This window comes from Cydia amplana, chromosome 24, assembly GCF_948474715.1.
Source record: "Cydia amplana chromosome 24, ilCydAmpl1.1, whole genome shotgun sequence".
Taxonomy (NCBI): Eukaryota; Metazoa; Arthropoda; class Insecta; order Lepidoptera; family Tortricidae; genus Cydia; species Cydia amplana.
In genome coordinates, this window is record NC_086092.1 from 8,202,317 (window position 1) to 8,214,532 (window position 12,216).

Sequence of the window (12,216 nt, forward strand, 5' to 3'; positions counted from 1 at the left end):
TAACGTATGAATCTTTAGGTCTCATTCATCGAGTCATTTTTGTAAGACTTATTTGTATAAGGCTGTTTGTTTTCTAAATAAATTAAAAATAATGTCGTCGTAAAACAAGTATGTAATTTGGATTGTATGTCGGGGCTAGGCATGTGATGTGACTCTCAAAAGAAAGGAAACTTTTTTATCGAAAGTCGGTAAAGTGGTAACGTCATGTTGTCTCTAACATACGTCTGTACATGTACATACAAAACAATTGGCAGTTTTGCAGTAAATAATGACTTTCCACCTGCCAATTCACCTGTTCCTGCCACTTTCGACAATCACGACATGAAGGTTTACTCCTCTTCGGTCTACAGAGTACCCCAAAAATACGGCCTTCCTGTACGGCCGTTCCAACTGAACATCTATACTTCGTTTTTTTAGCATTAGAAAAAAGGTAAACAATCTTGATGTGTCTTTTAATTGAAAAACATGTTTTAAAAATAAGTCACGGCAAATATGTAACAATTATGAATCTAATACGATCATTTATATTCTTCTGCTTTCATAAGTATAAGTTACTGATTTTTAAAAAACGTTTTTCAATTAGAAGACATGTCAAGATCGCTTACCTTCTTTCTAATGCTAAAAAAACGAACTTATAGCGACCTTCAAGGAGGAGTTTTGGCCAAAGGGTGTCAAGTTTCGGCGGTTCCGCGGCCGGCTCCCTGACACTGCGGGGTTGCGTAATGCGTCGCAATAATAATGTGATTTTTAGTATTTAGTGATATTTTTATAATATGTATGCTAGTTTTAAGGTATTTATTATGTATGGGCCACTAGTTGCCTGAAATAAAGATTTCATTCATTCTTTAGGATCACAATAATATCAGTGATCTTCCTCGCGTTATCCCAGCATTTTGAACGGCTTATGGAAGCCTGGGGTCCGCTTGGCAAGTAATCCCAAGAAATAGCGTTGGCACTAATTTTTACGAAAGCGACTGCCGTCTGACCTTCCAACTTTTGGTACGAGCCAGGGTTTGAACCCGCGACGGATTGAAAAAAAAAAGTAAGGCGCAAGAAGAACACACCCATCTTTATGATATTCTCAAGCCGGGCACAATGCAACGTAAGGTCAACAAAGTAATAATAACTACACAACGTACCGTCAGCAGCGACAGCAACATTACTTCACTTTCACGTGCCTTGTACGGTCTACATAGTATAAAACAAAGTCGCTTCCCGCTGTCTGTCCCTATGTATGCTTAGATCTTTAAAACTACGCAACGGATTTGGATGCGGTTTTTTTAAATAGATAGAGTGATTCAAGAGAAAGGTTTATGTATAATTTGTTAACCTGTGCGAAGCCGGGGCCGGTCGCTAGTAATTTATAAGATACAATATCTGGGAGACCGAGTTTTGCTCGGAAAACATACAAAAACTCAAAAGTGCGCGTTTTCCTAGCTAGATCGATTTTTCGCCCCCGAAAACCCCCATATAGCAAATTTATCGTTACAGCCGTTTCCGAGGTCCCCGAAATATATAAGTATACAAGAATTGTATGTTTATATATTTCGGTGAAATATTATTTTTGTTTAAGTGTGCAAGAAGAGTACCTAACTAATTGTAATTTAGATAGGTAACCATCAATACACAACAACACAAAATACATACATATGTACAACAATAAATACAGAGAAAGCATAACATGACAAACTTAACATAAAAAACCGTAACAAACATCGGATGAGACATTTTTTTCTAAAAAAAATCTGACTCATCACTTACTCATACAAAAATCGTCTTTTTCTGCCGACGCTGTACAAATAAACTTTCTATTGTACCGTCGTGACCAATACGGTGTCGATAATACTAGGGATGTGGCGCGGTGTCGATAGTAATTTGTCGATGTTTTAAAATATAGGAGGTCGTTTTCTGTTGACGCTGTACAATTAAAGTTTCTAAGTGCCACCGTGACCAATTCGGTGTCGATAATACTAGGGATGTGGCACAGTGTCGATAGTAATTTGTCGATGTTTTAAAATATAGGTGCTCTTTTTCTGTCGACGCTGTACATTAATTTTTCTATTGTGTCGCCGTGACCAATACGGTGTCGATAATACTAGTGTCACCTGTCACTTGAATACTTTTTTGTTTATTTAGTTATAATTTAAGATGAAATAAAACTATTCAAACGGATTATATCGCGTATAATGAATTTATACTCCCTTTTTATTAAAACTATTGTTTTATTTCATGAGTAACTATCGCGGTAACCAAAGACAATATTATAGAGAGAAGATATTAAATATTATTAGAAATATATTTTAATATACCTATTCAGTATAAAAATGTATTGAGTGGAAATCACTACAAGGTTATTTGGTAGTGGTAGGTGCATTTTATGCTAGGTTGATTACAAACTAGGTTTACAAAATTTATTCTGTAGAATTATAAACTTATAAGAAAATACCACAAATGACACAGTTCAGCTTGTTTTTTTTTCTTAATTTAGATCAATGTATATTTTTAGTCACCTATTAAAGACACTGAAATCACAAGACAATATTTATTTATTAAGCATACGATAATGACACCATCTTTATCAGTTTCACTTTTTATATTGGCTATATTTACACCTATTTTGTACAACAATAGACTTTCTAACAAATAAATTCCCTAAGGTATACCGTAATTATCATCTAGTGATGAGACAGCGTCATTGTCGATAGTCGATAATTCATCTTGACTTTCTACAACTTGACTTATCGTTAGTTTCTTGACAACCACAATATATTAGACGGCCGAGTGCAATTACTTATACTTGTTAGTGACTTAGGTTAACGCGGGATGCTAATATATCTTATTTTCTAGGGAAACAATATGTTCATCGAGAATTGAGTGTTAAGCGAATATTTAAAATTAATTTTAACAAACAATATTAAAGAAAAAATATATTAGATAAAAATTCAATAATTTTTTTGAATGTAAGAAATTACGTTTTCGATGTTATTCTTCCTAATTGTATTAAATACGAAGTAAACCTTTATTGTAAATCTATACCATTCATGTCATAATTGATACGTTACCTAAGTTTTTCAGTTTTAGCCAACACTAGAACATAGTAATAAATTGTTCAGTTCATTAATAACGAAATACAATTTATTGCAAATGATTACACAAGTTAAAATACCGAAAAAAATTCAAAAAATACAACCATTAATAAAAGCCTAGAAAAAAAAGCAATAAATTTTAAAACAATAACATAATAAAATTATAAACTGAAATAGATGTCATATATTAAAGAAAAAGTGACGAAGCCCTCCAGTGGTGAAGCGCGGATTATATTACTTAAAAAACACAAATCAAAATATTTAATAAAATAATTTAATTTGTTCCAAAAGTTACAATAAATTTAATTTTATCTTATCGATATCGCCCTGCACTATTTTATAAAGACACGACCCTAAGCGAAAGTGCCTCGCTCCCATTCCAAAACGTCGTAACTCCACCACAAGCGTTGACCCTTACGACCTTTCTACCAACATTTTATACGTAGGTCAAAGACCTTGCGAGAAACTGACATTGGCGGCCATTATTATTTATTTTACAAGTCAATTATAATAACTGTCAATTAAATTGGTCATAGGTCGTAATGTTTGAGCTAGGAGGCTTGTTTCAACGTACACTTGACTTCAAATAATACATTACATACCTAGGGAGGTGAATTCGTAAATGCTCCAGATCGCAGGTGTTTGTGGCCCGAACCGAAGGTGAGGGCCATAAATATGCGATCTGGGGCTTTACGAATTACCGCCCGTGGTTTGTCTAAAGTTTTACGTCTTGCCTTGGCTAGGAAGTGAGATTTTCTTCTCGCGTAGCGGGAAGAAAATCCCACTTACGGGCCTAGAGTAACGTAAACGATATATAAATGATATCATTTAGTTCAAACCTCGACAGCGTCAGCGAGATGACCTTGACGCCTTTGACAGAAACTGTTGGGAGACGGGTCAAGACCGGGATACGTGGAAAGGGAGGAGGGAGGCCTTTGCCCAACAGTGGAACACTCTAGGCTCATATCTTCTTCTTTGGCCAACCCTCTTCCCAGCTCATCTGGGGTCGGGTCTCCTTGTACGTTTGCGCCAGAGAGCTCTGTTCTGGGTTGTCTGCGTATCTAGGCTGTCCTGGTTCATCTCTTTTTGTACTTTGGTCCACCAAGTAGCGGGGGGTCTACCTCGTCCTCTGGATCGGTTGGGTATGTTCAGGACCTTTTTGACTACATAGTCATCCTCTCGCCTGGAAATGTGTCCGAACCAGCGCAGTCGGCTTTCCTCGATATTTTCCGCTATTGGGGCTACTTTAAACGATCCCCTCACGTGTTCGTTGCGGACCCTGTCCAGACGTGTCACACCACCTGCCCATCTAAGCATCTTCATTTCGCTCGTATGTAGTTGTTGCTCGTGTACTGCTTTAGTAGTCCAGCATTCAGCTCCGTACATTAATGCAGGTTTCACTACTGTCTTATAGAGCTTTCCCTTTGTTCTAATGGGCATTTTGGGATCACAAAGAGTTCCGGAGATTGATCTCCATTTAAGCCCACACTCTAGGCTCATATAAATAAATAAATAAAAATAATTTAGTTAACATTTGCGCGTATATTTCGGTCGTACTTGTTCGTACATTTATTCGCGCGAGCGAGACGCACGGTCGAATGACAACGCCATCATTTTGATGTCAAAATGTAAGTACCGTACCGTACCTCAATAGGAAAAAACGGAACCCTTATACGATCACTCATGCGTCTGTCTGTCTCTCGGACCATCCCCCCGCCCTTTATCTCCGAAACGAAACTACTGGGTCTAAAAATTTCAAATAAAATACACAAAAGAGTTCTTTACCTACCCGGAAAACCCATTAGAAATGTGCAGTCAAGCGTGAGTCGGACTTAAAGCCCTTGCTACACGGTCGCCGACAAGCCTCTCAGACCGCGTGGCCTTGGTCTGGACGGACCGTGTAGACAGTTGTTTCCAACAAAATTTGACCAAAACTGATCAAGGTCAGACCAAGGACGTCTGTCCTTCCTGCCGACCGTCTGGTTAGAAGGCTTGTCGGCGACCGTGTAGCAAGGGCTTTATGGACGGAACCCTTTGGATCGCAAGTCCGACTCGCACAATCCAGTTTTTTCTTTTCCTTATTAAACCAATTTAGATGATTTCTTACCATCATATTGTGATTGTAATTACTGCCATTAGCAGTAAGGTCCTGTCGCAGCATCCCGTATAACTGGACAAGCAGGGACAGGAAAGTACAGATTAATTGTCTCGTCGCTTTACCATGGCTTTACCGTTTTAATTACGAATTACTGGAGAGTGCACGCCCTGCAGATAATTAGTTATTTCACCAACATATGGGGCATTATCTATGAAAAGGGACCTTATTGTCGATGGCGCCTATGCCGCACAGCGTCGCGCGGCATTGTATTTATATCGGAGCATCGTTAATAATGGCGTAAGCGCCATCGACAATAAGGTCCCTTTTCATAGATAACGTCACATATAGGCATGTCATCCACAGTATTAAACCGTAGAAAAGGTTTCCATAGGCTGCGGTAACCGCTTTCCATTAGACAGGACGTATAATGCGTAAAAAATTATAGAAAACACCGTTTTAACAGTGCACTTATAAAAACATAAACGCGCGATAGTGCCACTAATACTCGTCCGAACATTATATTATTATGTACAAAAAATATAACTATTTATCCATATATAATTGAATTGACGACTGGTGTGGCCTAGTGGGTAGTGAGTTAGTGACCCTGCCTGTGAAGCCGCGGTCCTGGGTTCGAATCCCGCTAAGGGCATTTATTTGTGTGATGAGCACAGATATTTTCCTGAGTCATGGGTGTTTTCTATGTATTTGTATATTATATATATCGTTGTCCGAGTACCCACAACACAAGCCTTCTTGAGCTTACTGTGGGAGTAAGTCAATCTGTGTATGAATGTCCTATAATATTTATTTATTATTTATTTATTTATATAAGGTACAAAAACATGACAAAAACAATAAATAAAACAACTTAAAATTACAATTACTTAATCTAAAAACACACTGTAAAATATAGTACTATATTAAGTACCAGTTATTTAAAAGTCTGTTATAGATTTGATATTTAGTTATTCTCTGTGTATTTATTTCTCTTTCACTTATTATGACTTCCTGTTTTTATGCCTAATATTTAATAGACATCTATAGTTTTTCAAAGGACTGTCTCATTTCAAACAGACAGAGAGAATCATACTATCTTTCTCCTACACTAGTACTAGCACCCAAAAGAAAAGGGTGAGTACCTATAGTTTTCCTGGTTCTTACTGTCTGACAAATTAGTTTGACCAACTATATCAATTTCCTCTATATATTTTGTATTCCAATGAAGTTTAACACTTAAATTATTGACTCTACTGACGATTCTCACGTAACTATCTGACGATCCTTCCAAGTACTGATGTGCCTAAGGAAACTTTCCGTAATTGCGAAATGTTTCGGAAATTTAACGTAGGAAAAATTCGCAAAATTTCTTACATTTTTGTATGAGAATTGAAACTTTCCAATTTTAAATTTAAATTTTCTCATATTTCCTAGTGAAAGTTTCATGAAATTTCCGAGAATTTATAGAATTTTATGGAAACTTTCCGCAACTTGCACATCTGTGCTTCCAAGTATCCAAAGGGCACAGACCTTACCCTTACCCTTAAAAAAACCAGCCTTTTCCAAACTCGGTTAAACCAGCTCCTGCCAAATCGATTCACTACCGACGTCATTACATTACCGTTTCCATCGAATTAGCAACTCTATATATATAACCAACTTACATTTACCGTTGGCATGCCGCCACTGTCTAACAACAGTTGACAATTTTGTACTGAGCCACTGGAGTTCAAAATTTCACCACCTGCAAACGTAAGTTTGTAAAGGACCCAACTTACATTTGCCGTTGGCGATGTCGCCAGTCGCCACCGTCTTAAATTAAGTGACATTTTTGTACTGAATTACTCATCATCTTCCTCGCGTTGTCCCGGCATTTTGCCACGGCTCATGGGAGCCTGGGGTCCGCTTGGCAACTAATCCCAGTAATTGGCGTGGGAACTAGTTTTTACGAAAGCGACTGCCATCTGACCTTCCAACCCAGAGGGTAAACTAGGCCCGTATTGGGATTAGTCCGGTTTCCTCACGATGTTTTCCTTCACCGAAAAGCGACTGGTAAATATCAAATGATATTTCGTACATACCTAAGTTCCGAAAAACTCATTGGTACGAGCCGGGTTCGAACCCGCGACCTCCGGATTGCAAGTCGCATGCTCTTACCGCTAGGCCACCAGCGCTTCCAAACGCTTTTGTACTGAATTACTGTAGTTTGGTATTTCGCCACCCGCAAAGATAAATTTGTAAAGGATTGTGATAGTATTTCTGATGTATAGTGGTCTCTTTCTAATGATAGAAAGGGGTTATATTTGACGAATTATGTAATACAGGTTGTTAAAAAAGTGAGATTCTTCCGTTACCATGCTCGATATGTTATAAATAGGCGCTGTAACTTTGAACTTGGGCTTTTTTTATTTTGATGATGAAAACAACATGGCTCGCCTGATTGTAAGCGGATACTAGTATATGGACGACTTTTGTGTTGATACCTAAGAGACCTGTTTACCTACTACCTTATCTAGGTACTTTTATACAGGGTGTCCCAAGACGTAGTGATATACTGAAGCTGGGAGGTAGAGGACCTAGAGGGCTATCTGAATCACCCCCATGTACGAGGGGCGTTCAAAATATTCTCGGTATTGATATCTTACGACCTCTTCTAAAATTTCTTTCGTTACTGGCCGCTAAGGTTTATTCATTGACATTAAAAAAAAGTATAATTCGAACCGAGATAGTCTTTTGTTTTTCTGCAATTGCTGAACAAACATGAACATCATGTGCGAATTGACAATGTTAACTAAATTAGAACATCGATGCGTGATAAAATTCTTGACAAAACAGGGTAAAAATAAAAAACCATAAAAGAGGAAATGGATTGTGTTTACCGTGAGTCTGCTCCTTCTTTATCTACCATTCAAAAGTGGTCAAGCGAGTTTAAACGCGGAAGGGAGAGTATTGAAGATGACCCTAGACCTGGCCGGCCTGTAGTAGCTACTTCACAAGAAAATATTGATAAAGTGGAAAAACTTATATTGGAAGATGGTCGAGTGAAGGTAAAATCTATAGCACAAGTAACCAATCTCTCTATTGGTACCGTACATGATATTATACATGACCATCTTAATATGTCAAAAGTAAGTGCAAGATGGGTTCCGCGAATGCTGACTCGGCATCAAAAAGACATGCGTGTAGCTTGTTGTTCCGATTTTATTGACCTGTGCGGTGAAAATCCTGATGAGGTGCTGCAAAGAATAGTTACTGGAGATGAAACCTGGGTTCATCATTATGACCCAGAGAGTAAACAAGAGTCCATGCAGTGGCACATTAAGGGTTCAGCTCATCCCAAGAAGTTCAAGGTCATCCCTTCAGCTGGCAAGGTCATGGCCACGATATTTTGGGATTGTGAAGGAGTATTACTAATCGATTATAAAGAAAAAGGTGTAAATATCACAGGACAGTACTACGCTAACATTCTACCTCAATTAAAGGATGTAATTAAAGAAAAGAGGCGAGGAAAGTTAACCAAAGGTATTCTGCTTCTGCATGACAACGCCCCCGTCCATACTGCTCATATTGCCAAGGCAGCTATTGTTGAATGTGGGTTTAAAACTGTTACTCACCCACCGTATAGTCCGGACTTAGCCCCCAGCGACTTCTTTTTGCTCCCCAATCTTAAAAAGGATCTGCGTGGAAATAAATTTTCTGACGATGAAGCATTGAAGGCGGCAGTGGAGGAGCATTTTTACACGAAAGATAAAAAATATTTTTACGAGGGATTAAAAAAAATAATTGATCGATCTTTTAAGTGTATGAACATAGGGGGGGAGTATATTGAAAAATAAAAATATCAAACTTTTCGTACTTGTTTGTTTTCATTCTCATACCGAGAATATTTTGAATACCCCTCGTATGTTCCGCGATTTTTCGTATTTTCGGAGTTATGATTTTTTTTAATTTTTCACCTATCGCCGAGTACGATGAGATTTTTATTTATGGTGACGTGAATTATTGCGGTAGATGCTTGATTTTTTTTGTGTGCTACGCTGATAGATAGCCCAATTCAGTATGGTAACATTTACTATCGTTAGATCTTTGAATGGAATTTAAAAAAAAATAAAATTACCCAGTATGTTCACAACTTCAAGGGCGCTTAGAAAAATAAAACATTTAAATGACAAATAAAGGTACGGGAGTAGAAAAAATCCTTTTTCACCTCAGCAGCTCGAACAAGGGTACTTTGCTACTTAAAAACAGTGAGCAAAATCGCATTTTGCTCACTGAGTGAGACAAAATGGGCAAAATGCAATTTTGCTCACTCAGTGAGCAAAATGCGATTTTGCTCACTGTTTTTAAGTAGCAAGGTACCCTTGTTCGAGCTACTGAGGTGAAAATTTAATTGTTGGTATATCTTAAGAAAACATGAGTGAATAGAGGTAAGTGATGAAGAAGGAATACATTTTTCGGGTTCTCTAATATGTTCTCACTGCTGAGGTGAAAAGTTTTGTGAACTACACGAGATCAAAGTTATTTACATCTCGTGCGCTTTTGAGTCCCTTACTACGCTCAAGATTCTAAATTAGATTCACTCGCTACGCTCGTATAGAATCTTTCGCTTGCACGGGACTCAAAATAAGCACTCGAAGAAATATCAAACTTTGATCTCTTGTTGTACAAATAACTATATAAAGGCCTCAGGGACTCAGGAGGTTAAAAAATATTTTATGTATACTTGGTCAACCAGATCTTGACAGTAGAAAAGGGCGGCAAATTTAAAAAATGTAGGCGCGAAGGGATATCGTCCCATAGAAAATTTGAATTTCGCGCCTTTTTTTACTGACAAGATTTGGTTGACCAGCTATATGTTATTTATGTAGAGAATGTATCGTATATTATCATTATAAAATAAATATAACGTTTAGGTACACTCAAGTGGTCAATTATTCATAAAAATAAGTACAAAAAAACGAATAAATGAAAACGAATGCTTTTGGCATTAAGTCCGCCTTTTGTACGATAAGTTTTTCTAATGTGCAATAAAGTTTAAATAAATAAATAAATAAATAAATAAATAAATAAAGGAATGTTAATATAAATCAACGTGTAAGTTTCACGTACCGTGTTACAAACTTATTTACTTACATAGTTTAGAATAGTTGAAAATTTTAGAAACTCTATTTTATAACAAAGACAAAAAGCAAAATATTAAAAAAAACTATTATAAGTAAGTAACAAATACAAAAATTTGCGTTGATATTGAAGAATATTATTTATAGCTGGTCAAGCAAATATTGTCAGTAAAAAAAGGCGCGAAATTCAAATTTTCTATGAGACGATATCCCTTCGCACTTACATTTTTCAAATTTGCCGCCTTTTTCTACTGACAAGATCTGCTTGACCATCTATAAAAGTACCTACGTATATATTTTTTATATTATTAATTAGTTAATCAGCCTATAACGAATAAAAAACTTATACGCACCGAATCTATGGTACAGTCGACGTCAAAGATATAGTGTGTCAAAGGACTGTCTTATTTCAAACATAGAGAGAGTCATACTATCTTTGTCCTACACTAATACTAGCACCCAAAAGAAAAGGATGAGTATAGTCTTTTTGTTCATATTTACTGACAAATTGGTTTGACCATCTATATGTTTTAATGTTTTGTCTTATTAGCTTATTACAAAGGAGTAAAGTGCAAAAGTGTAAACTATCTTTGACGTCGACTGTACCATCAACCCGACAATACTTTCTCAACTCCAAACTCTACAGAGCCGCATTGTAAAAAGAAATGTCTACCCATCTCCCTCGGACATACGTCCGTCTCTCACAATTTCTCATTTCACCGTTCACTCGTTTAGCAAGTTACAACTAACTGCGGCCGAGTCCCATCCAAGACACAGCTGCTATTCTCAACTTTAAGGTTATAGAAATTGGGTTGAGATTGTAATGAGGAGAAATTATACAACCCTGTCGCTTTCTTCCTATACTTGTAATATGTATGTTTCTTATTTTACTGCATTAAGTTGGTCAGTTGGCTAGTGGGTTTCCAAACGCCGAGTCGAGCGCTCGTCTGAAAAAAAATAATTAAAAAAAATGCCTAGACTTAGGCATCGGTATGTGTAGCTTTTGTTTTTAATTTGCGCGGGATTTAAACGTCACCATGACAGTTGGGGAGTGTGTTTTTCGAGTGAATTGTTTCGTGGTTTTAGTGATATTTTTGGACATTTTGGGCTGTGGAGCTATTGAATATGAAAGAGGTAAGTACATATTTATCTATCTAATCTAATCTAATACCTTTAAACGAGCAATTCTTGTATATTTATTTATTTATATGTATATATATTTTGAGGATCTCGAAAACGGCTCTAACGATTTCGATGAAATTTGCTATATGGGGGTTTTAGGGGGCGAAAAATCGATCTAGCTAGGTGTTATCTCTGGGAAAACGCGCACTTTTGAGTTTTAATCTGTTTTCCGAGCAAAGCTCGGTCTCCCAGATATTTAACAGAATATAAGTCATTAATTAACCTATTTAAGAGTTAATTATAATCAAACAAACATAGATTGACTGAAATATAATTTTATAAAAATTAAATAAATATGCATATAAACCACGTTGTTTGTATACCTCTAGCTTGGAGAAATCGCTTTTTAAAACAACATTTTTATTTATACAAGGCGAGGTACTAAATAATTAAAAGGCAAATTATATGTAGGATAAGGAAGATTATCAAAAATTATCATACGTAAGTTTTTGTTGGAAAAATATTACCTGAGCAATTCCATGAAAAAATTAATTTATCTTCACTAAGAAGAACAAAGATTTTTAATAAAAAAATTATTATAAATCTTATAATTGATATCGCATAATTTTAACTGCAAAAAAAAAATATTTTTTATACTTGGTCAGCCAGATCTTGTCAGTAGAAAAAGGCGGCAAATTTGAAAAATGTAGGCGCGAAAGGAATATCGTCCCATAGAAAATTTGAATTTCGCGCCTTTTTTTACTGGCGAGATTTGGTTGACCAAGTATAT

At 36.6% G+C, this 12,216-nt stretch overlaps 1 protein-coding gene across 1 annotated transcript in view; it reads left to right on the forward strand.

The window, feature by feature from the left end:
- The first annotated feature begins 10,917 nt into the window (after window positions 1-10,917).
- Window positions 10,918-12,216, forward strand: part of LOC134659273 (serine protease filzig) — a 38,751-nt gene continuing 37,452 nt past the window's right edge. The window contains exon 1 of the mRNA XM_063514924.1: window positions 10,918-11,438. Coding sequence (XP_063370994.1) covers window positions 11,342-11,438 — 97 coding nt within the window. The 5' untranslated portion in view covers window positions 10,918-11,341. The remainder of the gene's footprint in view (window positions 11,439-12,216) is intronic.